Below are 24,539 nucleotides of genomic sequence, written 5' to 3' on the forward strand. Positions count from 1 at the left end.
TGCTTCCATTTGGGTATGAAATGGGATCCAAGCACTAACAATATCTGTACAGACAAAAGTGCAGATGCCACCGGACGCCCTCAAAGGGACAACCCGGTTCCGATGCAGAGCACAGGATCGGATCCACAAATGGGAGGTGAATGGGCTAGAGCCAATCATGCCACCAGGTTACCATCCATCACCCCCCCCCCCCCTTTTTTTTTTTAAATTCAGCAACTTATTATTTTTTGAGAAAAGCAGCGAATGGTGGATGAACTAAATTTTCTTTTGTTTGCCTATTTAATATTTTTATGCTCTCTGTCCTGAAAGACAGACAGTCGAAATTTTTCAATCTTTGTTCAATTTTTAAGTTTATTGCAAGAGAGAATAGAAATAAAACCTAAAATTGGTATTTCTGAAACCAGTTAATGGGGCATGGAAAAAATGATATAATAGAAAACTGATAGTTTCAGTGATAGCTGCCATCCTTACTGTCAAGTAGCCCATGATCATCTCCTCTCTATCTTGTGCTACTGAAAATCAACTGTTTCAGTAATAACTGCCATCCTACTGTCAAGTACGTCATTGTCATCTCCTCTCCATCTTGTGCCTAAGAAGTGTGGTCACTACAAACCACTTAATGCTCAGACAGTGCCAGCCTAGTATCCAGTATCCCTATTGTGGGATTACAGTTATGCTTTACACGACATAACCAAGTCCAGTGTCCTTAACAACGACCTTCACTCAAATTCTGGTGGCAGAAGAGGGCAGCCATCAAACACCCATTATCACACCATCTGGTTTATTTGAGGGTATTTTTGTGACATTCGGCCTATTTAAAGCTGCACAATCATGGCCAAGGTTTACTGACTCAGTACTGTATGGTCTACCATTCCATTTCACCTCTCTGGACAACATCCTTGTCTTTTTGGCCACTGTGGGACAGCACCAACAACACCTAACTGAAGTCTTTCAACTTTCTGGGCCACCAAATTTCTTCTTCAGGCTCACTACTATTGCCAGAAAAATTAGAAGCCATTCTTAATATATCATGACCAAATGTTCCAAACCCTGTTAATGAATTATGCTGCTTCTCGGGCACACTGAATTTTTACCATCGCCATTTGCAGTGTTCAGCTGAATTACAGAAAACACTGATTGCAGCACTTGCTGGTCCAAAAACAAAATGAAATACCCTGATACTGTGGACAGACGTAATGAACTCTGTCTTCAAAGTGATACAACAGGGCATAGTAAATGCCAAGTTCCTGGCAACCCTGAACTGGATGCATCCCTTGCTTTAGCAGTAGATGCAAGCCAGACTGCTACCAGTGCAGCACTGCAACAATTACAAGATGGCACATGGTGGTCAGTCACTTTCTATTCGCATAGCCAGTTGCCATTGCAGAGAAAATGGAGCGCATATGACGGAAAACTTCTTGCAGTATATGAGGCAATCATGTGCTTTTGCCCATAATTAGGAATAATGTGTTTTTGCCCACAATTAGAAGCCAGAGTGTTCACCATCTTCACAGATCGTAAGCCACTCACCTATGCCTCTTGACAAAATGACAGTTGCTCACCATGTCAATGCAACTGTTTCGAATTTATCACCCAGTTCAGTACCCATATTAAGTGTATCTTGGCCATCAACAATGTGGTAGCTGATTGTCTTTCTTGCGTTAGCAGTTTGTCAACCACCATTCATTTCACACAACTTGTCAAGGCACAACATAACATGCAGACCAAGAACTCCAGAGTCTCTTCAGTGATGCATCGCCAACCTTAGAGATGCAACTAGTCGACGCTCCTGGTGCAGATATTAAGCCTTTCCACTCCAATGTCGAGTGTCACTCGACATTGCAAAATTTGTTTTCCGCTCCAATGTCGAGCCTCATTCGACACGACTTTTCGAAGCTTTCAGATGTATTTTGAGTCTACTAGGCATTATTGCTGCAGTGTGCTGCCATCTAGGAGAACTAGTGTTAACTTGGTGTCGAACAGTAGCAGCTGTGTTAAGTCAAAAATTGTAATTATTACGTTCAAGTCCACGCACTCGAAATGGCTAGTTCTTCACGTACAGTCCTTTCTGAGGAAGAGATTTTACATCTTTTAGAGCAATCTCTAAGTGAAAATGAGAGTGAAAATGATTTTGATTATGATAGTGATTCATTTCAAAACAATTCGAGTGACAATGACGAAGAAAACAGTGACAATGTGCATGTTTCTAGTGATTCAGCAGAGGATTCGTGGCGAATGTGGAGTGAAACTGACACTGACTTCACAGATTTTCCTTTTGACGAATCAAAGTGTGGTTTTATAACAGAAAGTAGTTCTGTTCCATCATCGCCCATCGGATTCTTTCAATTAATTTTTACAGATAACCTATTTCAACAAATAGCAGATGAAACGAATAGGTATGCTACATCAAAAATATGTAAAGCGACACCACTTCCACAACATTCTGCATGGTGAGACTGGAGAAATGTTGCCATGGAAGAAATGAAACGCTTCCATGGTGTGCTACTGAATATGGCATTACAGAAGTGTAAGACCTTGCAGGACTTTTTTTCAAGAGAATGGTTACAATCATCCAACTTCTTTCGAGACTGTTTTAGTCACCGACGATTTATGCAAATTTTCTAGGCACTTCTTGTTTCTAATCCGACGAATGCTACACATGTCAACAGTCAGGTTCAATCATGTCTGAGTAAAGTGACAAATGTACTGAATTACTTGTCTGGCACGTTTCTCGAAATTTATCGATCATATCAGTATTTAGCTGCTGATGAATCTACAGTATTGTTCAAGGGTCGTGTATTATTCAAAATGTACAATCCTCGAAAACCAACAAAATGGGGACTCAGAGTTTATGTAATTTTGGATTCATCAAATGGTTATATCTGCAGTTTGATACCCTATTTTGGCGCTGTAACAACTGAGTCATTGATCTGTGCACACTTGAATTTTTCTGAGAGAATAGTTCTTCAGCTGCTAGCTAATATCAGAAATGCGACAGGGCAATCAGGGTATCATTTGTACACTGACCGTTTTTATACAAGTGTTGCATTAGCTGATGAGCTGTTGAAACAGAACATGCATCTCACAGGAACGATTCAGGCCAATCGCGAAAACCTTCCAGATGCAATCGAGAAAGGAGCTCTGCGTCTAAGAAAGCACGAAATAAAATGCCTCCGCAACAACAAAATGATGGTTGTGGCATGGCAAGATAAACGAACAGTTCTCATGCTTTCTACAAAAGCCAATAACTCAGTGTCACTTATAGAAAGGAGAAACAGAAAGGAAAGGGAAGAAATAAAGAAACCAAATGTGATTATTGATTATACTTCAAAGATGGATGGAGTTGATCGATCTGACAATTTTATTTCCAGTTACGGTTCTCTAACGAAAAGTCTCAAGTGGTGGCTAAAACTATACTTCTGGCTGTTTGAGGTAGGACTTGTAAACAGCTATTTACTATACAAGAACCACTGTGAGAAAAACGACTTGACAATACCGTCTCACAAAGCATTCCATAAAAGTGTTATAAGAGGATTAGTTGTCGAAGAAAGAACTCAAGGACAGAAACGAGGACGTCGTTCAACTTCTGATGAAGAGGAACGCTTGAATGGAAAGTTGCACATTATCAACAAGCTTCCTGGGAACAAGCATAAGGATTGTACAGTGTGCTCAGACAGAAAAAAGAAAGGTGGCAGGCATGAAGCTGTGTATTACTGCGAAACATGCTCACGAAACCCAGCTCTCCACCCTGAAGAGTGTTTCAAAAAATACCACACAATGGTAAGTTTTGTACGTAAAAGCTTACGTAATTATATGAATGGAAGCAAACATTTTGTTTTAATGTATACCCCAATTGTTGGCCAGCGGCCACATTGTTTCCACAAAGAGATCCGCGCAAATCTCTGCGGTGCACTGCTGCCAAGGCGGCGGCGATTTAAATAAGAGCGCACGGAGCCGCCCTGTGTCTGCCTTACTGAGTGCAAAGGGTTAAGTTGTACTGCGATATCTCAAGTGGAAAGCCTCATCACATTTCACCAACTACATTCCACAGAGGTGCTTTTGACAGCTTGTGTAACTTGTGCCACACTGGCATCACGTCACCATTTCGCCTGGTCTCAAAACAACTTCTTTGGCCTAGAATGTCTGGCACGTGCATCCAGTACCAATTCAGCAATGTATCTCATCACGTGCTTGCCCCAGTGTGAGACTTCACTGACACAACTTCACAGTTTGCACATGTACATATCGATGATGTAGGCCATCTACCTTCGTCAAACAGACAACCCTATCTTCTAACAATGCTTCACTCACTGACTGAAAAGAGTGCCAGTTGACAACATTTCAGCACAAACTCTAGTGTCTGCCTTTGTGTCAAGTCAGATAACTCGTTTTGGTTTCCTGATACATTTCACAATGGAGTGCTCCTGCCAATTTTAATCTAATCTATTTATCCAACCTGCCAAATTCTGCAGTGCTTTTCATCACAAAAATACAAGTTATCACCCAGCGAGCAACGGCACTATTGAACATCGGCACCATTCCCTAAAAGCAGCACTGACATGTCATGAAACTAATTGGGTGACAGCTCCACTGATTGTCCTACTTGATCTCTGAAACACATGTGAATTCCCTGGAGCCTTCTAACCAAGACCAGCCAGACTACACTCGTCGGCTGAGATAACATACAACATGCATTTGCCCCGCAAAGCATTGAGACACAGTACAGCACCCAACTATGTGCATCATGACTTGGAAACATGCATGCACATAATGCTATGCACGGTTCATGTTAAGCCCTCTCTGCAACCACCTTACATAGCTCCGCACCGTCTCTTACAAAGTGGTACATAAACGCAGACGTAACAGTAAATGGCAAATCCTCTACACTTTCCATCAACCAAGTCAAACCAGTGCACATGTTACAAACTGTACTGCCGACTGATGCAGGATGGAACCAACTTATGCATGATGGAACCAGTCTCATCGGCAAGCATCAACACTAACAAAGGCAGATCCGCTTCCAGAATGCACAAGATCTGGACCACATGTTTTTTGGAGGATGGTTTGATTCCCCTGGGGCAGATGATGTACTGATCAAGATTGCCATCTGCTGCGTTAGTGCTGTGTGTGTTTCTGTTTTTACTGTGGGTGTCAAAGTGTCTACAAATCAGCGGCCAGACATGCTGTGCTTCAGCGCTGACAATTTCTGTTTATTCTTTGACTTCAGAGTGAAACCTTCTTCGATTTCAATAGTTACACAATCATGGATGATTCTTCAAAAGAGACAGTTCTACTCACATGCCAAGCTTCTTTTAACTATTTTTTCAAATAAGATATTTTCTTTCTGTGTTATGTTGAATACAGAACCATGTTGTGCAGGAATTATATTTTGTGTACCAGCCTGGTTGAATATTACAACACACAAAAACAAGTTGTTCAATGGCCCATACCTAACCTTTCTAAAGCAATTTTGGAAAACATACTGAAATTATTTCTTTTGTGCCACTGTCTATGCATTGATATCTTTGAAACAGAGGGTAGCTTGCTGCATAATAAAGAATTGATACAATTCAACAGTTCATTCTCTTGAAGTTAAGAAAAGATGATCATGTCACCTAAATAAAAGAATTCATAGTTGGTGGTTTACTCTAAAAGGTTTGAGTGACAGATACAGGAATGTACTGCACGAAGCATATCTCTGCACTAAGGATAACTTGCAATAAGGATCATACTGAATCCCAAATTTCAGCAAGAGCATATTGCATTAAGCTTACCTATAAAAGTAATAACAGCTATCTACCATGACCACAGTCCCACAGGGCGTATCAGATACCACTATATTAAAGTTGTACACGGCACAGTTATCATCAGATAGTGCGACATATTTACTTTTATCAGCTATTTTTAAGTAGTCAAAAATAAAATAGAAGAAAAATGTGGGATCTGATAACAGTCTTCAGAGAAAATCCTTAATTGGGACTATACACAGGCCTTAAAGAAACCAGAAACAACTTCTGATGACATCTCCTTGGTAAATTCTTATATCAGCACCATCAGGATCCTAACATCTAAAAAGTATGCACAATCTCATCTGAAGTTCTCTCCCATTTGCAGTGTGTGTGCAACGCAATGGGGAGTGTGGAAACCTAATGCCTAGACGGGAAATCCTATGTGGTTAGTTGATTCCACCCCACCCCTGGACCACCGTTTTTCACACCTAGTAGATAAAGCTTGCACATGTCCTACTGTCAGTATCATCAATTCAAACCTGATAAAAGTCAGCTGCTGCCTGCAACACTTGAGCCTTTGGATATGTATCATGAAGAGTAAAGCAAAAATAATATATGGTGACTACCAATAAACACTTCTCAAGCTCTTATTTGTTTGTTAATGAGATCAACAATTTCTCCAGGAAACACTAATTTTCTCATAAAATTTCTTAGAAACAAAACAATACTGTTTGGCTGGTATAGCATTGCCCATGAACACAAGTACAGGGGAAAAACAACGATCATTACTGTTCACTAAAACCACAATTCATCTCATTTTACAAATGTCATAAAATACTGGTACACTGTAACTGTGTTATCTAGGAGCAAAACAAACATGATATCTTCTTTGGAAGACTGGCTGTTATTGTGTGCATGGATTTTTAAATTTGCACAATTTCACAAATAACACAGTGAGTTACTAACATCTGACATTGACTTACCTGGAAATTTGGATGTTTAAAAACAGGAGGCTTTTTATCTTCTTTTCCTTCTTCTGCGGCATCATGAGTGACAGTGACAGGGCTTGGGACTGCGGAGCCACTCACACTGTTGGAGGCACTGTCATCTCCAAGAGGCTTGAAATAAAAAAAATTAAGATCTTAAAATATGTCACAAATATTGACAATTTTATATTACTATTTCTGAAGATTTACACAGCTCTTCTGTCTGCTACTGAATGACAACACATAATTGAATAAATGGTGTTTTCAGTTTCACATGCCACATTCTCAGAGAAAAATTCAATGAAAATTTTCTTCTGATAGCAACAGAAGCCCACAATTAAATCAGGAGACATACAAACAATTTTCCACTAGGTTGCTTAAAAAACACTAAGAATCGAAGAAAATAGAGCTAAGGGGGACTGCAAAGAAAAAAAGTGTGGAGGCAGAGGCTTTGCACCTAGTTAGTAATTTAGTCTGTGGTAGTCTGTAGATTGTAGTTACAAATCTGTAAGTTTCTTCAAGTGCTGCTCCAGTTGTGACAGGGTAATTGATTAAATCTAGAAGATTTTTGTATGAATATAGCATCAGAAAGTAGAAATGTCTTCCAGAGAGATCAGATGTTTTTGCTAAGCGTACGTCAGGGAAATTAAACAAACATGGTTCTGGGGGGACCATTTCATTAAGTACAATTTACTAATTGTGTGCTCTATGTGCACTCCTCAAATAATTATATTATTAAAAGAGGAAATGCCAAAATGTCCAATACTGGCTGTCAGCTTTGACCCATGATGTCATCAAGATGGCAGACAAAAACCATATCACCTCCATCCAATATTGTGACAATAATGTAATAGATTCAGTATAATTAAGAAATGCAAACAAGTTCAAAATTTAATCATAATTTGAAGAAGAACATGAAACTAATGGGACACCCACAAGAATTATGGGATTTTGGGTGAGAAGAAACAACAAAAAATATGCACAAATCAATACTGCCAAAATTATATAAAGGCCACAAAAAAAGAGCACAGTTCAGTATTGTCACCTTTAGATAAACCAAACTATACAATACCAACAAACGAATATACCTCACTGCAAATTCTGGTATAAAAGATAACCTATAATGAAGTCCAGAAAAACCATGAAACCATAACTTGCTGCAAAAGCTGGTATTGAAGACTTCACTTGACATCTATCGTAGGAACAAAGTCCTTGATACCAAGTAACCTAAACTCAAATCAAAATATGGTACTGAAAAAAATCTTCACCTATATATTTAAAAGAAACTCCATGATACCCACCAACCATAAACAAAGATTATCACCTATCAAACCAAAGGAAACAATCCACAAATTCCTTGATAGCGTCATTAACATTAATTTATGCCTACAATTAAACTACAAGCTGCTCGACCAAACACTCACAAATGAAAACATCTTAAGACAAATTAAAAAATGTAAACACGAGGTAAAACTTAAGAACACATCTGGAGGCAATTAAAAGAGACTGTATATACTAGAATGATATGTATGCTGCTGAAACATAGGTAAGTAGGACATCTATTAGTGTAATTCATAAAAATAGCCATACAGTGCACTAAAAATTGTATTTTAAGAGATATATATGAAACAGGGGTAGTAGATCGCAAAGAATGATGTTGAATGATCAGACAAGATGGCACAAGAATGATATAATAGCGTTCAATAAATATCATCATGATATGTGAATGAAAGTATGTGGTGGTATAATGAAATATAGTTGTGCACAATGATGCAACATAAAAGGGAAAGTCCCGTGAAATTTAATCTGTACTCTTAGGTCCCATCTACCTAACCACCAGTTCGGAAATCAGAAAAATTCTGAAAGTATCCCAACAAGTTTTTGAAACGATAATTCTGAAACAGAAAATTAAACAATGGGAATTCTAGCATGGAATATCAGTCCTATATATCTATCCCGGCTATATAATTACTTCTGGACTTTGACACAGATCACACTTCCTCCCTCATTCTCACATACTTTCATTTGTTAGTTTCTGTACATTCCTGTGCCACATGAACTTGTTGAACCCAAACTTACCCCCCCCCCCCCAACCTCTCCTTATTCCAACATCCACATACTAACCTCACTTAATCCAGTAGTACACATACCCACCCACCCATCCACCGATCTGCATCAAACTGTTACTGAATTTTTATTCACTTTACTCTCTGCAAACATTGTGTTTTCAAGTCAATTTCAATTCAGTTTTGCCTTTCACTATTGGTCCTACTCCCTCAGATTGTACCTTTTTCCCCATTCTTCACCCACTCTGTCCTTTTCCTACTTCTTTTTACAAATTTTTATGACCCCCCCCCCCCCCCTCCAATATGGATCCTTGATCTTCCATTTGCACCAATACACAGAAGTTTCCCTACCCCTACCAAGAACCCAGTCTCACACAATATTCCTGCTTTGTTGCCAAGCTCATGGAATCCCCCAAAACCATCAAATTACCTTGATGGCTGCAACCTCTCCTTCCACAATGACCTCCATCTGTTCAAATTCGGACATTCCATAGCCCTCACCAACCTCATCCAGAAAACTCATGTAAATCAGGCCCAAGCCTCTTTGCAATACCTCCTCTCTGTCCATAAAATCTTCATTCTTTCCCATCCCAAATTCCTGCATCCCATCTCACACACTGAATTGTCCTGCAGGAACTAGAGCAGCATGCACAACACCACCTCAAAAAATTCTCCAAGCTGTTCATCTCCTACTCCCACATTGGACGACCATTATCCACCACCTCTATAAGAGCCTCCAAACCTCCCCCACATCCCCCTATAGCCGAGAAACTCCACCTCGCAGACTTTATATTTACCACATTCTCAGAAATCCACACCCACCATTATACAGAATTGAGACAGTAAACAGATCTGAAACATACACATGAACCTTTCCTCCAGCTGTATCAGTCCCACAGCAGCCTCAGTCCTTTCCAAAGGCCTTACCTTTTGCTCCACTCCCAAATTCGATCAAGCTGGACTTGCTAAAGACCTTCACTCCTTATCCCAGTCCCTAGAGTGGAAACACTTTACTGCTGCCAACTGTACCAATCAGACTGAATTCAGAACCCTGGCTGACTCAGTTCACTCCCCCAGCCACCGTGATCCACCGCCGCTGCCCCCAATTCACCCCTGTTAATGTTTCACAATTTCTTAACCTCAAATCTGGCCTCTCCATCACTGCCAAAATCCCTCACCATGAAAACCAACCTTACATCTGCAGCAAGAACCACCATCCACCACCCAAAAATTGATGCCAACAGTATAATCCTACCTGCCGACAAAGGCTCCACCATTCTGGTTTTGAATCATAATGATTATGTGGCTGAGGGACTCTGCCAGCTGTTAGATTCATCCAGCTACCACCATTCTAGAAATACAACAGAATCTCCAGACCCTCTGCAAATCCTCAGGTCCATTCCAGAAACTCTCCCCTGAGTCTATCTTCCTCCTCACCCCTGTCATACCCTCTATATGTTTCCTTAGGTTCATAAACCCAGCCACCATGCATGCCTCTTTGACCCGATACTGTATCACACAGAGAGAATCTCCCCTTTTGTGGACCAACTTGTTCAGTCTATTACCCATAGTCTACAATCCTATATAGAAGTCGTCAACCATTTCCTCTACTGATTTCCTGTTCCTTTACCACATAGCACCCTGCTTATCACAACTGATGTAAACCCACTCTGCACTAACATCCCCATGCCCATGGCCTTGCTGCTACTGAACATTTTTTTTTCGCAACAACCGACTGATGCCAAACCTGCAACCTTCTTCCTGGTCACCATGACCAACCATATCCTCAACCGTAATCACCACTCCTTTGAAGGTAACTTCCACAAAAAAATCTGTGGCACACCAATGGGCACCCACATAGTACCACCCTATGCCAATGTATTCACGGGCCATCTACAGGTACCCTTTCTAACCTCACAGTATCCCAAACCCCTCACCTGTTTCAGATTCAACGGAGATTGAAGGCGAGGACATCCTGTCCACATTCCTCCAGAACTTCAACACGTTCTCCCTCATTCACTTCACTTGTTCATCCTCAACCCAGCCACCTTCCTCAATGTTGACCACCACCTCAACGGTGGCTACAACACCATCTCCATCCTTATCAAACCTATCAACCACCGTTAACACCTTCACTTTGACAGCTGCCACACATTCCATAACAACAAGTCCCTCACTTACAGCCTAGCCACGGAGATCACATCCATAGTGATGAGCTGTCCCTCTCCACCCAAATATACTAAGGATCTCACCGAGGCCTTCACAGACTGAAATTACCCTGCAAACCTTGTACAGAATCAGATCTCCTCTGATTTCTCTCTTCAGTCACCTACCACTTCCCACACACCCACTGTCTGGCCACAAAGGAGAACTGTAGCGACACAGTACCATTCAGAATGGTGGCAACTGAATCACATTCTCTGCCAGTCTTTTGACTGTCTCTCGCCATATCCTGAAATGAGGAATATCTTACCCACTATCATTCCCATCCCTTCCACAGTGGTATTCCACTACCCACTGAACCTCTGCAATATCCTTGTTTATCCATACACCACCTCTGCTCCCAACCCCTTGCCTCATGGCTCATATCCCTGCAAGAGACCTAGATGCTAGACTTGTCCCATACATCCTCCCACCGCTACATACTCCAATCCAGTCAAAGGCATGTCCTATCCCAACAAAGAGAGGGCAACCTATAAAAGCACCCACATAATCTACAAACTAAGCAGGAAACACTGTGCTGCTTTCTTCATGGGCATGACAACTAATAAGCTGTCTGTTCACAAGAAGCAGCCACCAACAAACCATGGCCAAGAGACAGGTGGACTACCCAGTTGCTGAACATACTTCTCAGCACAGTGAGCTTCAGTTCAATGACTGCTTCACCACCTTGCCGTATGGATCCTTCCTGTCAATACCAGCTATTCTGAACTGCACAGGTGGGAACTCTCCCTACAATGTATACTGCATTCCCATAGCCCCCTGGCCTCAACCTTCACTAGTCCCTGTCCTCCAGTTACGTCTCCTTCCCTGCTTCCCCTCCAGCACTACACAGCCTTCTATACCAACAATGCACCCAATGTCTTTTTACACTCTTCTACTCCTCTTCCTTTCTGCTATCTCCCCCCCCCCCCACACACACACACAAAAAACACTTCTGACTGCACATAGCAGCTCTACCCTGTTCCCTCAATGTCCCTGCATGCTACCACATGTAGCTTTTTACTGTCCCCCACTTCACCCTGTTATCCCTCGCCCTTCCTGCCCCAAGACCCTTCCTTAACACCCTCCCCCCCCCCCCCCCCCCCCCCCACACACACACACACAAATTGACCAGATTGCTGCTTCCATCAGGTACAGCTGCAATCCGCAGTGTGGCAACAGCAGCTGGAGATACTGGTCACATGTGTGTCAGTTATGCTTTTGTGAATATGTGTCTGTGTGTCTTCTATTTCGGAAGAAGGCCCTTTGGCCGAAAGCTTAAACTTATAGCAGTCTTGTTGTCGTGTCTGTCTGCAACTCAACATCTCCTCCATACAGTGAGTAGCAATCTACCCTTTTTGCAATATAGTTGTTATTCCAACCTTGACTTTCCATTGTTTGACATAGATATTAGTGTCAGTGGTGTTGAGAAACAGCTGAAATCATGAAAACTGAACGAAGCTCCAGGGCCTGATAGAATCCATCAGATTTTATACTGAACTGACAGGTGAGTTAGCCCCTCTTTTAACTATAATCTACCACAGATTCCTCAAACAAAAAACCGCAACCAGTGGTTGGAAGAATGCACAAGTCACTTTTATCTGCAAGAAGAGTAGCAGAAGTGAACCACAAAAGTACCGTTCACTATCCTTGACAGCCATTTGCTGTAGAATATTCTGAGCTCAAATGTAATAAGGTATATCGAACTGAATGACCATCTCCAAATCAACCACACGGATTTCAAATACACTGATCATGTAAAACACAATTTGCATTTTTGTCACATCACATGCTGAAAGCCACGCATCAAGGCAGTGTAGTAGATCAGGACTTCTGAGTTTCTGAAAAGCATTTGACTCCATATCACATTTGTGGTTATTACCAAAAGTATGATCGTATGGGGTATCAAGAGAAATCTGTGACTGAACTGATAATTTTTCTGTAAGGAGAACACAGTATATTATCCTGGATGGAGAGTTATCAACAGGTGTAGAAGTAACCGGAGATGTGCCACAGTTAAGTCTGTCAGGAGCCTTTCTGTTCACACTGGATATTAATGATCTTGCAGATAATGACCTCAGACTGTTCATAGATGATGCAGCTATCTGTAATGAAGTATTTTCTGGAACAATTTCCACAAATACTCAATCGGATCTTAATAAAACTTCAAAGTGGGGCCCAGAATGGCTACTTGCTTTAAAAGTCCAGGAATGTAAATTGTGCACTTCATAAAAAATAAAAAATTAGTATATGATGACCACAGGACTTGTAACAAACACAACTAACAGGGGGTACTGAATGTGAACAAGGAAAGGCAACACAAATGGCAACACAAATGGTCACAGTGTTGTTTGACCCATAGAAGACTGTTGGAGATATGACAAAGAAACTGAATGACTATAAGAATATATTACAACCCCTTTTGTACCATTCCAGTAGGGACCATTAGGACAAGATTACATCAATTACAGTGCACTGTAACCGACACAGTGGTTTACAAAATATGGCTGTAGATGTAAAAAAAGTAGTTTCACGGAAACCTTTATTTTGATGTTTTAGGTTAATTTATAAATTAGAAGCAGCACAATAACGCAATAGTGACTTACATGGCAACTACAATGACGATGTTTCTCACAACAAGAGTCTGAAATCAGGAAGACAATACAGAAATAAAAAATTTCAAAGTCAGCAGGTATAGTTGAGGTTCCAGTCTATGTTCTGAAAGCATGCACAGACAGCATACTAGTGCCATTAACAAACATAATAAATGAGTCCTTTAGTTCATGTTCAGTCACAGTACCAAATGCATACCATAAAGACCCAAATCATGAAAGATTGCTATAAAAATTACAAACTCTTTGCCTTTACAAATGTCTGCTTGTGTCTGTGTATATGCGGATGGATATGTGTGTGTGTGCGAGTGTATACCTGTCCTTTTTTCCCCCTAAGGTAAGTCTTTCCGCTCCCGGGATTGGAATGACTCCTTACCCTCTCCCTTAAAACCCAAATCCTTTTGTCTTTCCCTCTCCTTCCCTCTTTCCTGATGAGGCAACCGTTGGTTGCGAAAGCTAGAATTTTGTGTGTATGTTTGTGTGTCTATCGACCTGCCAGTGCTTTTGTTTGGTAAGTCTCATCATCTTTCTTTTTAGATATACAAAAATCATTTAGGTATACATATTAGAAGTAAGCCTTGAAAACTTGGATTTAGGTCCAGACAGTTCATGTTGCTTTCGCCAATTCAGTATGTGGTAGTATGCATCGAAAAAACTGCTGACATCACCTTCGCTGACTGCAAACTGAATGCAAAAGGAAACACAGTCCTGTACAATCTATATGCAAACAGGTCCAAACACCGTAAATACAGGTCCCAATCAACAGATGAGAGTTCCAGCTAGCAGCAAAGTATAGCCCCACTATACGTCAATACCAGCATCTCAGATAATCACCAGTCGACAGCAGGAACTATGTGGGTGAGAAGAATCATGCACAATTAAGTTTGTACACTAAAAACGAATTGTAGTTATTACATTAATGTGTGGTATTGCTAGACTATGGTTAGGTGTTTCCTTTGTACATTTGTCTACACATATCTCTAGACTGGTTTCCTTTGTATATTTGGCAACATGTATCTATATTTGGTTCATACTTTCACCGTGATGTACAACAGAAACTGGCTGATCTTAAACACCATCTTTAGACGTTACTGTACGTATCGTCTCCTAATAGAGTGTGAGAGCAGTGCGGCCATTTGTTCTAGTAACTGGTTGGCAAATCTAATAATAATGTGGGATTACAAGCCTCATCTGAGTATTACATTTACATCAAGCAGGTCCCAGGACTGAAGTTATAAACCAGTACTTCTGCTCTTTAACAGGACCATGTAAATATGCGAAGAAGCATTAAAAGCACATCAAAAGCCTACTCAGTGTCTCATTTCCATATTAATACCATATCTACTTCCCGAACCTGACATCTGTGTCATTTTGTACTGTCTCCAAACACAGACACATAAAAAAAAACTCTCAGGTTGACCTCCATCACCATCTCACCCTCGCACATAGTTGCTTGCGTGCCAGAAACAGATGGAGGATGCAGCATATCATTTTGGATTGGGAGTCATTGTTACATGTGCCCCAAGGAAATGCACTGGAACCCTTGCTATTCATGTTGTATATTAATGATCTTGGAGACACTATTAATAGTAACAACTGGCTTTTTGCAGATGATGCAGTTATCTATAACAAAATACTGTCTGAAAGAAGCTGCATAAATATTAAGTCAGATCTTGACAAGGTTTCAAAGTGGTGCAAAGATTAGCAAATTGCTTTACATGTCCAGAAATGTAAAATTGTGCTCTTCACAAAATGAAAAAAAAAAAAAAAAAAAAACATACATCCTATAATGTCAATGAGTCACTGTTGGAATCTCAGACAAATACCTGAGTGTAACACTTAGTAGCATATGAAATGGAATGATCACATAGGCTCTGCCAAGGGTAAAGCAGGTGGTACACATCGGTTTATTTGTAGAATACTGGGGAAGTGCAATCAATCTACAAAGGAGATTGCTTACGAATCACTTGTGCAACCGGTTCTAGGATATTGCTCAAGTGTGTGAGACCCATTCCAAATAGGGGTAACAGGGGATATTGAACGAATCCAGAAAAGGGCAGCACGAATGAACACAGATTTGTCTGATCCGTGTCAGAGTGTCATGGAGATAATAAAGGAACTGAACTGGAAGACTCTTGAAGACAGACCATAAGCTGTCCTGAGAAAGTCTACTAACAAAGTTGCAACAATCGGCTTCAAATGATGACTCTAGGAATATATTTAAATGATGACTCTAGGAACATACTACAACCCCCTAATATAGCTCACACAGGGATCATGAGGATAAGATTAGAATAATTACTGCATGTGCAGAAGCATTCAAACAATCATTCTTCCCTCCCTCCACACGCAAATGGAGCAGAAAGAAATCTTAATAGCTGGTACAATGGGACATACCCTCTGCCATGTGCTTCACAGCGGTTTGCAAAGTATAGATGCAGATAGAGATGACCTCAAATCACCTCCAATCTGATGGCGTAATTCAATGTTAGTATATTTCAACATGTCGGGTCATGACAACACAAAAGAGGTGCCATTATGAAAGAAAGGTAATATGAAGGGTACTGAAAACTACAGGTCAGTTTCACTACTGTCTGCATACTCAAGAATGATTGAACCATCTGTTGTGACAGTATAATGAGTCACATGAAGAAATACAATCTATTTACCGAAGCACAGTTTAGCTCCTGAATCAGAAGAAGCACATTATTGGCTATTACAGAATTCACATAAATGCTACTTTGTGCTCTTAGCAAGGATCACTGTATTACAAGCATATTCTTTGACATGTCCTCAGTTTTTGACACTGTTGACCACAAAATACTACTAAACAAGCTAGCACTAATGTAAGAGGAATACAAAACAACTGGTTCATTCCTAAGTGAAAAACAGGGTGTTAAATGTAGATATAGTTTACACACCTGCTAATGACAAATTTTAGTATAACAACCATTCATACGCATGTGTTCAGGGCAATGAATTGAGTCAAATTCCATTCTTAATATAGAGGGTGTTTCAGGAGGAAAGGTAAATATGTTAGAAGAGGGTAGTATGAATGAGCTGAAATAAAAAATTCCATATAACGTATGTCCAATTTTAATTGAGTATGGAGATACAGCTGTTAGTATGTTAACCAAACGAACTTAAAGTAATGACAAATGAGGAAATTAGCAGTTGATTTTCAAAAATTCCACAGACAACTTCAATGCACTTTCGACCTCTCTTGATAACACTACATGTATCTCTTCTGAGGTCGTCTTTACATTCTTTTACGAGGTTTGTGCTACTAATAATCTGAACAATCAAATTGACTATTGTGGTTACCTTTTCTTTGTAGACCTCGCCTTTCAGTCACCCCCAGAGGGTAACATACAGGCCCAGGTTGTCTATCACACTACAACATACATTTACAGAGGAGTATTCTTGAAAATGTGTCTCCACAATTGCATGTGGGTTTTCTTCAGACCACTGATGTGAACTACAAGTGTTATTGATGCCATCATGAGTGAAAGTGGTTTCATCAGTGGAGTAAACATGGGATTACCTGGCAATTTTCAAATATCCAATGACAAAATTCCAGTTGTCTACTGTCATCTCCTACTCAAAGGTGTTGGATGAGGTGTACATGATATGGGTAGAACCTGTGCATACTTAACGTCCGCCAAACTCTTGTATGTGGAAAATCAATATGTGCAGAAATTCTGCATGTGCTTGTTGAAATACTATGTTCTACCAACTGAATAATGTCTTCTACTTCATCCACAGTCTGTTCATTTACATATTTAGATGCAATGCAATTGCTGGGCACTATAACAGTGTCACACAGTGTATTGAACACATGAGTAGACACTCTTGAATCTGGTAGTTTGCGGTTAGGAAATTGTATGCCATATTCTCTACAAGCAGCAGTAGGATTTCCATTATAATAGCTATACAGAAATACCTTGTCGGCATACTCAGCATGTGTAAATACGTGCAGCACTTTTACTTGGTACAGTACAGTAGATTTGGCCAACAAATCACAATGGAAACTTCAATGTAAATTAAAGCACAACTTCACAACATGAACATCAACACTCTACTGCTGACATTCGATAAATATGCCCATAGCAACTGGTGTACCAACACATGAAATGAAAATGCATTGAACTCAGCTGTATCTCTATACTCAATAAAAATTCAACACGTTATACGGGAATTTTTATTGCAATTCATCTATACTATCACCTCCTAAAATCTAAAATATTTACCATTCCTCTTCAAACACCCTGTATACCAATGACTTTTAAAACAGTCTACGAAATGGAGAAAAAGTTCTATTTGTTGGCGACAGCAACAACACAGACACCAATAAAATAGTGGAACTTCCATAAGAGAAAGAAAATGAAACTCTCAAGGATGTTTACAAATGGGCAGAATGTAATAAATTAACACAAAGAAAACAAACAGTACAACGTAAATAGGGAACACAATTCTGTCACATTATGCATAGATTATGAATTTATAGATTGGGTCCAAGCACTAAGTTGAATACTGGTTGTCAGTTAACATGGAATGAACACACAAAAGATGGTGGCGAAGAGAATGTCATCTGTATGTTTTGCTCTTAAGGTTTGTAATAGCAAAGTCTTGTGGTGGCATATTATTCCTAAGTACACTCAGTTCTTAGTTGTGTGATTCTTTTCTGGGGATCGAAGGCACAAAATTTGGATACAATTTTTAAACTGCAGAAAAGAGCAATAAGGATATAACTAGAAGTAGTAGTTGGTATACTGTAAAAAAAATGTTTAAAAACCTTGGTATCCTTACTCCACCAAGTGAGTATATCTATCAATCTGATGCGCTTATCAGGGAAAACATTATGAAGTATTTTAGTAACTGTTCTGTACATAATTACGGTACAAGAGCAGTTTTGGACTTATATTTAACAAGCAAAAATAAACAAAAACTTCAAAAAATAATTTTCTACATCTACATCTGAATAAAATTATATAATAAATTGCCTTAAGAAATGAAAATAATTATTAAAACACAACCAGTTAAAAAGGCAGCTAAAACATTCATCACAAATAATGGATATTACACAATCAGAGATTACATCTACATACATATTCCGCAACCCACCGCATGGTGCATGGCAGAAGAGGAAATACGGAAGCATCTGATCCTGCCCATCTGTGGCCACGTCACAAATATTGCGGAAACAACCATAAACCACAATTCCAATATGGCGCATATAAAGTGGTTACGTACACATTATGAAGACAAAGATACATCGAAAAACAAACACACACACACGTTCCACAAAAAAGGTTAATGACACTAACGAGACAAGTGCGGGAAATTGGGGTTTTTTTGGTGGTGACAAACTAAATCTAAACAATTGAAAACTCTTTGCCTTTAAATATGTCTGCTTGTGTCCTTATATTTGTGTGTGTGTGTGTGTGTGTGTGTGTGTGTGTGTGTGTGTGTGGGCGCGAGTGTACACCCGTCCTTTTTTCCCCTAAGGTAAGTCTTTCCGCTCCCGGGATTGCCCTAAGGTAAGTCTTTCCGCTCCCGGGATTGGAATGACTTCTTACCCTCTCCCTTAAAACCCACATCCTTTCGTCATTCCCTGTCCTTCCCTCTTTCCTGACGAAGCAACCGTTGGTTGCGAAAGCTTGAAATTTTGTGTGTGTGTTTGGTTGGTTGGTTTTGGGGAAGGAGACCAGATAGCGCGGTCATCGGTCTCATCAGATTAGGGAAGGGCGGGGATAGAAGTCGGCCGTGCCCTTTGAAAGGAACCATCCCGGCATTTGCCTGGAGCGATTTAGGGAAATCACGGAAAACCTAAATCAGGATGGCCGGATGCGGGATTGAACCATCGTCCTCCCAAAAGCGAGTCCAGTGTCTAACCACTGCGCCACCTTGCTCGGTATGTGTGTGTGTTTGTGTGTCTTTTTATTGTGTCTATCTACCAACGCTTTCCCGTTTGGTAAGTCATGGAATCTTTGTTTTTAATAAATATAAACAAATTTAGACACCCACCCCCCCATACAAAACCACGCAAAATGATGAAAAAAAAACCAACATCACAAAACTCCCCAAATACCACTAAACACAATATCATCTGGAATCGGACTCTTCCCTTGACCTATATAGCTCAACAGCAGCTCTTGATCCCATAAATTAGGATCAAACACTTCCCTTGGCCTACATAGCTCCAAAACATCTCCCGATACCAATTCCAACATACACTACCCCACATTGGGATCTATCACTTCCCTTGACCTATATAGCTCAACAGCAGCTCCCGATCCCATAAATTAGGATCAAACACTTCCCTTCGTCTACATAGCTCAAAAACATCTCCTGATACCAATACCAACATTCACGGCCACACATTGGGATCAATCACTTCCTTTGACATGAATGGTCACAGGTTTCTTTGAGCCGGGGGTGAGTGTGACACAGATGCTAAAGAAACTTAACTGGCAGACTTTTGAAGATAGATGTAAGCTATCCTGAGAAGGCCTAGGCCTACTTATAAAGTTTCATGAACAGACTTTACATGATGATTCTTGGAATCTACTGCAACCTGTGCTTATCACTTACATAGGGATCATGAGGAAAGATCAGATAAATTATAGCACAGACAGAGGCATTTAAAAGGTCAGTCTTCCTGCATTCAATGCCTGAATGGAATGGGATGAAAAAAAAGCCTAATAACTGGTACCATGGGCTGTACCTTCCGCCATGCATTTCACAGTGGTTTGCAGAGCATAGATTTAAATGTAAATGTAGATACAGGTTAGTAATGAAAAGTGACAACTATACAGCTTGTCACAGTACTATTATACTGTAATGTTTCTTGCACAGAAAAAGAAGAAAGATTAAGTTTTAATGTCACATCAACATGTCGGTCACTATGGTCCATTTTTTGCAAGGAAAGAATGAGCCAGGATCCATAGTGCATGATAGTAATGTCTCGCCATTCTCCTGAGTTCAGCATCTCACTCCATCAAGGGGAGGTACTGACTCAGTTTTTCAGGTGGACTGGCGGAAGGATATGAAGATGGGCTTGGAGGATAGCGGCATGTTTACAGGACTGGAGGCAGTTTTCTTAAGAGACTGAATTAGTGCAAATGGTACAGTAGCAAGTTCATGGTTCCAGAGATATCAGCAGGTGCCCTAGATCTGTGCAGTGATTATAAATAAACCCGGGATTATATCAAAGAACCTTGTACAATAGTGACTAGGAAACAATTAAATGAGGCACTGCAGTTGTTAAGATACTGGCCTCTTATTTGGGAGGATGGCACTTGCTCTGCCCTGCCATTCTCATTTAGGTTTTACTAAATGATTTCAGGCAAATGTCAAGATGGTTCCTTCATCATTAATATGGCCAATCACCTATCCCATCCTAGTAAAGTGTACTTACATGTGTTCTTAATTTTTGAGCTACTTATTTCCATTCTCTTATTATGATACATCCTGTATCATTGAAAGATGAACCCTGGATGTATGAATAAAATAGTCTTTCTTAATGTTAAGTCATTTCACTTTACTGCACTTAAATTAAATTACATGTTTGACTTTTTTACGCAACCCACAGACCCAAGGAATATGACTATGTTGTTGTTGTTGTTGTGGTCTTCAGTCCTGAGACTGGTTTGATGCAGCTCTCCATGCTACCCTATCCTGTGCAAGCGTCTTCATCTCCAAGTACTTACTGCAAACTACATCCTTCTGAATCTGCTTAGTGTATTCATCTCTTGGCCTCCCTCTATGATTTTTACCCTCCAAGCTGCCCTCCAATGCTAAATTTGTGATCCCTCAATGTCTCAGAACATGTCCTACCAACTGGTCCCTTCTTTTTGTCAAGTTGTGCCACATACTACTCCTCTCCCCAATTCTATTCAATACGTCATCATTAGTAATGTGATCTACCCATCTAATCTTCAGCATTCTTCTGTAGAACCACATTTCAAAAGCTTCTATTCTCTTCTTGTCCAAACTATTTATCGTCCATGTTTCACTTCCATACATGGCTACACTCCATACAAATACTTTCAGAAACTACTTCCTGACACTTAAATCTATGAATATGACTAATGTAACGTAAACTGCAGAAAATGGTCAAAGGACAAACACATATTATTAATAGCATATCAGCCTAAGATACTCAGGTTGCAGGTTATTACATCTATAAATCATATAACACTGTGTTGTATCAGAACAAGGAATAATGTCTTTTGATTGAAGGTTGCAAAATGCTGTAGCCCTACCAGAAGAGTCTGCTCTATGAGCTCTGCTTTTACTGGGCAACGTTAATTATTTACATTACAGTGGACACAGGGTATATTTCGCAGGGGTGGGCTGATTTGGGGCAGGGGCCAAACAGTGGGGTCATTGGTCCCACCAGATTAGGGAAGGATGGGGAGGAAGTCAACCGTGCCCATTCTCAGGAACCATCCCAGATATGACTAAAACAATTTAGGGAAATCATGGAAAGCATAAATCAGAACTGATGACACATTTAAATCATAATCCTCCCAAATGTGAGTCCAGTTGAGGGATTAAGTTTTACTAATCTCCCATCAGAGTGTCTCTCTCTCTTTTTCAGGCTCCACCGGGACAAATCAACGAGGATGGTAAGATCTATTCTCTCCCCCCTAGGAATGACAATTTTGTGCAAACTGCACCATCTAGAGCCAAGTATAGGCTCGTCTCTTCAGTGTCAGCATGTGAGTCCAGTGCGCTAACCTCTGTGCCACGTTGCTCGGCTTCTTCTCTCTGGGGACCAAATTGCTCACATAATAGAACCAGAGGATATACTACTTCATGAGGCAAAGTGCCAATTTAGTCTAAAAAAAGATCTTAGTAACAATAGAACAGTGGCTGTAGCATCATTATTTGGTTACTGGTGGAATTGAACTTGATAATAACACAAGGGCCCCAACATGAACTTGTCTCTTAGGAGAGTTCTAACTCCAGAAAGAAAAACGATGAGTATAACAACAGAACATGAAACGTTAACAGAAGAGATCAGTTAGAATCATTAACATACAGCGAGGAAACAAAAATAATTGGATAATTGAAGCTCTGTTTCTGCCACATTAGGAGCATGTTTTGAAACAATGGTTGTTCTGCTAATGGATTCGTGCAGAAGCACTTACAAACACAAGAAATTAAAATGTATAATATTTAGTACGATACATAACGACGATGTTTCGTAAGAGGATGATAATGTTTTATGATGGTGTCCCTGATTATCTTAATTACACAGTGCTGTTAAAGTGGAATTCTGAGAAATCCAGATAGCAACCATTTCACAGCACTCCATAAATATCTACCAGTAATACAACACAGACAATAGTATCAGTGTACAATAAAACATTACTTCGTTGAAGAGTTGTTGTATCATCACTTCCTATTGTTAGACGATTGTTATGGTCCAAAAGTTGCAAGAAAAATTGTATTTTGTTGTCATGACTGGTCGACGACATTATAAGTTTCGGCGCACTATAGCGATTTAAATAGTCACGTCCTTCTTGTCATTTACAATAATATTAATTTGTTGGTACGCAGCGATCTTTCCCTCAGGTCAAATGCTATAAAAAACGGCCTGTTACTAAGATATTCACCGTGTTCGGGCGCTTTTTCTTCACCATTCGTCAGTACATGTTCTACAAACTACGTGTATCATTCCATTGCTCACTTAATAAACAAACACAAACATTCATATACATTATACATACGTCAAAACTCTTTAGTATTATCTTTGGATGTTATTTGGCAAGTGATGATTTTTATCTCTGTACAGGCGAAACTCTTTGGGTTTCGAAATTGTTTTTGTTGACAAAGAGTGGCAGAAGGCTGTCTAAGGAGTTTTGCGGTGTGTTGAAGAGAGTGTGGAAATGTACAGAAACACTATTTTCCGATATGAAAATAATACTGTTTGCTTGGAGCGCCAATTTGTTTCAGTCAGCATCAGTATTTCAGTGAACATATAGCGTATTATCAGTCAGCATGCGCTTGATCTCGGTGACAAGTCGGTGTTGTCAGGCATAACTACTAAAGTAATCGGTCATAGTTCCTAACTATAAATGACAATGGCCGCACGGTGGAGTAGCGAATTCACCGTATCGGAGCACAGAGACCTGCAGGTAATATTTCAATAAATGTGCGCCATATTTTGCTTTCAATAATTTCTGCAACCTAGGAATCTGATGTTACCAATATTTGGTTTTTGATGATTGTGTATATCCTCTTCCTCGTCCTTGAGTTTCCATCTTCCTTACACCTTCTGTATTTGAACACATCAACGTGAAGTTAATTTTTATTGTGACCAGCTTTTATTTCTCAAATGTAAGATCATGGAGATAATTATAGGCCTACACTGAAGGTTATTATCACAGTTTGACTTGTATCGTCTACAAATGTTTACGTTTATGCCATATTTAATGCTTTCCCATATTTAATTCACTTTTCGCATAAAAAAGAAAGTTGCAAAGTATGTTCAGAAAACGTGTATTAGATGAAAGACAAATCACCGATTATTTTGATGCATGTTGTGTACATACGTTATAAATAGTACAAGTGGGTTCTAGTTCATAACTTTTACCAAAAGTGGTATCGAAGGCACCAGTTATCCGATCTCTTTCCAGTCACCAACGAACAACACATTTGCCATTTTTGTGCACCAATGGAGCCCATTCAGTTGTTGCATCTCCAGTAGGTACAGACGATGCTAGAGTAGCCAGTTATGGGATCACTTGACACAACACTTGCTACAGCTTCCTAGGTAGCTACAGGAGTAGGAAGACAGAATAATTATTCACTGAATGACAACTTACAGGAGGGTGTGCTTGTGTTCTTCAACCTGAAATATGCTTTTCCTGCCCCCACAGCAGCTAGACATAGAGATATGTTATTTGATGTTTAAAAACATCCACATCAAAT

General features: G+C 40.0%; 2 protein-coding genes across 7 annotated transcripts in view; one reads left to right on the plus strand and one right to left on the minus strand.

The window, feature by feature from the left end:
* Positions 1-23,342, minus strand: part of LOC126088530 (INO80 complex subunit C) — an 87,160-nt gene extending 63,818 nt beyond the window's left edge. For 2 of the 3 annotated variants that reach the window (XM_049906700.1, XM_049906698.1), the window contains exons 1-2: positions 23,222-23,342; positions 6,713-6,847 (exon numbers count right to left, since the gene is read on the minus strand). In XM_049906700.1, the coding sequence (XP_049762657.1) occupies positions 6,713-6,847; positions 23,222-23,248 (162 nt within the window). In that variant the 5' untranslated portion in view covers positions 23,249-23,342. Of the gene's footprint in view, positions 1-6,712; positions 6,848-22,977; positions 23,144-23,221 lie in introns of those variants that run through there. The other variant, XM_049906699.1, reaches the window with a different exon arrangement.
* An 82-nt stretch (positions 23,343-23,424) lies between these two features.
* LOC126088526 (GATOR complex protein WDR59) overlaps positions 23,425-24,539 on the plus strand; it is a 271,830-nt gene continuing 270,715 nt past the window's right edge. For all 4 annotated transcript variants that reach the window (XM_049906688.1, XM_049906689.1, XM_049906690.1 and 1 more), the window contains exon 1: positions 23,425-23,743. In XM_049906688.1, the coding sequence (XP_049762645.1) occupies positions 23,684-23,743 (60 nt within the window). In that variant the 5' untranslated portion in view covers positions 23,425-23,683. The remainder of the gene's footprint in view (positions 23,744-24,539) is intronic.

Source organism: Schistocerca cancellata, chromosome 6, assembly GCF_023864275.1.
Source record: "Schistocerca cancellata isolate TAMUIC-IGC-003103 chromosome 6, iqSchCanc2.1, whole genome shotgun sequence".
In the NCBI taxonomy this organism is placed as follows: Eukaryota; Metazoa; Arthropoda; class Insecta; order Orthoptera; family Acrididae; genus Schistocerca; species Schistocerca cancellata.